Source organism: Austrofundulus limnaeus, unplaced genomic scaffold (assembly GCF_001266775.1).
Source record: "Austrofundulus limnaeus strain Quisiro unplaced genomic scaffold, Austrofundulus_limnaeus-1.0 Scaffold190, whole genome shotgun sequence".
NCBI lineage: Eukaryota > Metazoa > Chordata > Actinopteri > Cyprinodontiformes > Rivulidae > Austrofundulus > Austrofundulus limnaeus.
Window position 1 is genome coordinate 874,555 of NW_013952592.1, and position 4,091 is coordinate 878,645.

The 4,091-nt window shown below is 37.9% G+C and overlaps 2 protein-coding genes across 2 annotated transcripts in view; one reads left to right on the forward strand and one right to left on the reverse strand.

Moving 5' to 3' along the window:
• Nucleotides 1–916: 916 nt before the first annotated feature.
• Nucleotides 917–2,266, reverse strand: LOC106524538 (chemokine XC receptor 1-like). Its single transcript, XM_014018381.1, has 2 exons — nt 2,251–2,266; nt 917–1,981 (listed from the first exon to the last, which is right to left on the reverse strand). The coding sequence occupies exon 2, from the start codon at nt 1,955–1,957 to the stop codon at nt 917–919; it is 1,041 nt and encodes a 346-aa protein (XP_013873835.1). The 5' UTR covers nt 1,958–1,981; nt 2,251–2,266.
• A 180-nt stretch (nt 2,267–2,446) lies between these two features.
• LOC106524534 (FYVE and coiled-coil domain-containing protein 1) overlaps nt 2,447–4,091 on the forward strand; it is a gene marked incomplete in the record, with an annotated part of 20,048 nt that continues 18,403 nt past the window's right edge. The window contains 3 exon segments of the mRNA XM_014018376.1: nt 2,447–2,493; nt 2,932–3,067; nt 3,657–3,750. Coding sequence (XP_013873830.1) covers nt 2,459–2,493; nt 2,932–3,067; nt 3,657–3,750 — 265 coding nt within the window.

Consider the following 4,091-nt stretch of genomic DNA (forward strand, 5'->3'; position numbering starts at 1 on the left):
GTATATATATCATATGTCAAATAATTTTAATTTCATGCTCTTATTAATAAAAATTGATTCACAATTAATTTTATTAGAACTTTTACAACATGAAAAGAAAGACATACAGATGAGAGCATTTTATTAACATATTTCTGAAGGAGAAACTTTAACACAGACATACAGAGAACCTTAGAGATCCTATAATTTGATCAAAAACATGCAGTAATGACAGGATTGCAGCTCAAGATATTAAAGCTAAAACAAAGAAAAGCAAAAATCCAAGTCATTTACATTTAAGGTAACAGACGACAGCATTGACTATTTTAAACTTAGAGCACTATTGATGCAGCTGCATCATTGTCCTTGGGGTACAATCCTCATGGAATGTGACACTGCGAAGCATGAATAGCAGAATATAAAAGAAGTCAAAAATACTAAAGGTTAACAATCTATGCACAGGTTCACACTGTTAAAACTCATCAACCATATTATTTTCATTGGAGGAAATCACGGCTTATTTGAGTACAAGCAAAGCAGAGAAATATAACCCAAAATGTGCAAAACATGAACATTTTTATTAATTAAATAACAGAATGTATCTCCTGATGTTTGTGAAGTGTTTGGGGTTTAACTGAGTGAAACCAAATAAAACACCAAACAACTAAAACTAGTTGAATCAGAAATACAAGTGGATGTATGTTACTCTGTCACCAAACAGGAGTTCTCTGAGGCACAGGAAGTTTCTAATCCGGCTAAAACTGAAAAACAAAGAGAAGAATGCAACTGTTTTTCTTCTTGGCAACAAACTGAAGCGTTAAACCGAAAAAGCCATTTAAAGATGTTCGAAGATTTGAGCTTAATTGAGTCCTGATGGATTTTCATTTCACTTGTTGATTTAACATTAAGTGAAGTTTACCGTTTCTTTTACCATCAGCTACATAGAGAAATCTTCACCGCTCATTTGAGATGTGATTGTGAGTCGGTTCGACCTGCTGCGGATGTTGCCGCTGTGGTTGCTTCCCCAGCTTCTCAGCATCTTCTTCAGATGGGTTTTAAATTTCACGCCCATGAACACATAAAACACCGGGTTCAGGCAGCAGTGGGAGAAGGCGAGGAGCCGGCTGACGTAGAAGGCGTAATTCAAATTGGTTTCAGTTTGGCAGAGTTCTGATATCGACGTGGATTCCAAGGGCTGCTGGGACACCAAAGACAACGATTTGAGAAATATCACCACGTTGTATGGTCCCCACCCTACAAAGAAGACAATCATGAGAGTGAAAATGAGCTTGACAGTTTTGTTCCTTCTCCTTTGGGCTGAGGGGTGCAGCAACCTGAACAGGATCTGAGAGTAGCAGAAAACGAACACCACTGAAATCATGATGAAAAGCAGGTTTTGTTGGTAGGTTCCCCAGATTCGTCCTTGCTTACTGTCAAATCCACAGTATGACTCGTCTGCTTTAATAAAGTAGAAGGCTGGACTGCCTGCCAGGATGCTAACAACCCAAATAATCACAGTCGCTACGACGCTGGAGAGACCTGAGGCGGACACGATGTCGGACAGAGGATTCATCACAGCTACGTAGCGATGGATTGTCATGAGGATGAGGAGGAAACCACTGCTGTAGAAGCCAACGTAGAAAATGAAGTTTATCATTACGCAGACGGGCTGTCCCAGATTCCAGATACCAAGCATGTGGTAGTTGGCCCAGAAGGGCAGCCCCGCGGTGAAGAAGAGATCCGATACAGCCAGGTTCAGGATGAAAGTGTTGGTGAGGGATTTCAGATTCTCATACTTGAACAGAGTAACAAGAACTAGGATGTTGCCAAACAGACTGAGGATTATCACAATGGAGAAAAACAAGGGAGTGAAGGTCGCTCCAAAGTGAATCACGCTCGTTTGGTCGCATTCATCACTGTCGTTTTTGTCAGTGTAGTCAAAGGTTGTATTGTCCATGTAGTAATCACTTGTGGCCATTTTCTTCCAGTAAAAACAGTGTCTCTGTATGGTAAAAAATAAAAAATAAATGAATGAATACAAATTAATTATTCTTGCATTCTTAGCAAGGTTTGTGAAAAACCAAAGCAAAGAAGGCAGGCATTGTAGATTTTAAACAATCTAGCAAGTGAAATCAATCTACATTAATATTATAGGCTACTTATTAAAATAGAACTTATGAACTGTATCAACTTTTAGTAATGTCAAAGAGAAAACTTAACTCTATCCAAATTATTAGGAATAATAAAAAAGAAATCAAAAATGTCCTGTACCTGCAGGTTTCCTGAACTCCTGGGCGTTAGTTACAGCAATAACAACTGATTGTGGGGGTGCTACCTAAATAAATAAAAAAGCAGAATAGAAACAAAACACCAATTTCATTTCATTGGATATTATGGATTGGTTTCAGGTGTGCATGCATGCTAACTTGTAAAAAAAAGTGTCTTGTTTCACTTAGGCTACTCGTTTCCTAAATCGAGCATGCCTTGTTTTGATCAGTGGGATGTGAGCCTTAGGTGAGAGGCATGGTACACCCTGCACACGTTAATAGTTTGTAGGACAATGCAAACACACAACCCATGCATCTTAAAAAAATCATGATGACCTAAATTGCACGTTTTGGGACTGTGGAAGAAAAGCGGAGTACTGGGTTAACAAAACCTACAATGGCTGTTGCACTGCCAATATCCAAATGTAAACTGGAGGGCTCTCTCACTTTAACTTAACCTCAAATTACTCTCAGTGAGTGACACAAAAAATAGATAAATTACTTTTGCTTCAATTTCACAATGTCTTTGATTTCATATACAGGCATTTAATGCAAGACAAAGTGTTATTGCTTATTTAATGTTTCATAAACTGTAGACATACACTTTAAATAACTTTGGTAACTCCTACAATCATCTATCTATCTATATCTATCTGAGTTTGTTTATTTCTCACGTGTCTCTCAGGCAAACTAGTCTATCTCTGAGCTCGCTGATTGGACAACAAGACTGTCAATCATCCCCCCACAGTCAGCCTCCAACGCTAGCAAGTTTTTGCTGTTTCATCCAAAAACCGGACACTCCAGACCATTTTACCCAGCAAGTACGTGTATTGTACAGTTTTATGTGTAATGCTAATTTGAATTTTGCAATTTAAAGTCGGAATATAGTTATCGGTTATGATGTTTTTCTCAAAATTGGAACAGGAAATCCGTAGCTACTAGCCGGTGAGCAGCAGCAGGTGGATCCGCATGACGAGTCGATGTTTATGTTTCGCTGTGTTGAATTTAAACGCACCTGATACAAATATATCGGATTTAGACTGTATGTAAATTACGTTTCGACGACGTCATTGACAATGACGACGTGGTAAACAGTGACACGCTCTCGCCTGTCCTTGTTTACAGACATTTTTTAATGAACATGCATGATATCTTGACAAATCTTTGGTGTTTTTAGGTAATCTAAATGTCTTTTGAAGCTGTAGTCTTATGTAAATGTAAGTCGTTTACTAGAAAGGGTTTCACATCAACGCTGATATACATATTTTCAGCTTTGATACATTTTCAATGTTTTTGATTTCTTTGCACGTTAAGGTAGAGGGACATATGCACCATTGTTTTTGTTGCGTTTACCTTTTAATCACATAAAATAACCCGATTTTCTCCCTTTTTTTTTATCATTGTATGAAGAACTCCCTGTGTGTGCCACTCTTATCCCCCACAATGGCCTCCTCTTCATCAGTTGGAGACAAACAGCTGCACAGAATAATCAGAGATCTACATGGTAATTAAGTTGTTTACACATATAATTGAATCAGCCACTTCATATTAAGCAGGGTCCTCCTTTTACCATTAAACAGCTCTGATTAGTCAGCACAAACAAAGGTTATGGGGATGTCCTGGAGTGTCTAGAATTGGGACATTAGCTGTATTAATTGTGGGTTGTGTGGTGAAGTCATTTTCATGTGTAATTTAAAAAAAACTAGATAACTACTGCAATAACGTTTATATTAAAAACACATTTCATATCTAAGATGTAGGACTTCTTGCTGTTTTCTTGATGAAATCGCTATTGTTATTATATTTTAATGGCTTTTGCCCTTTCTGCGCACACAGTTGTACTAT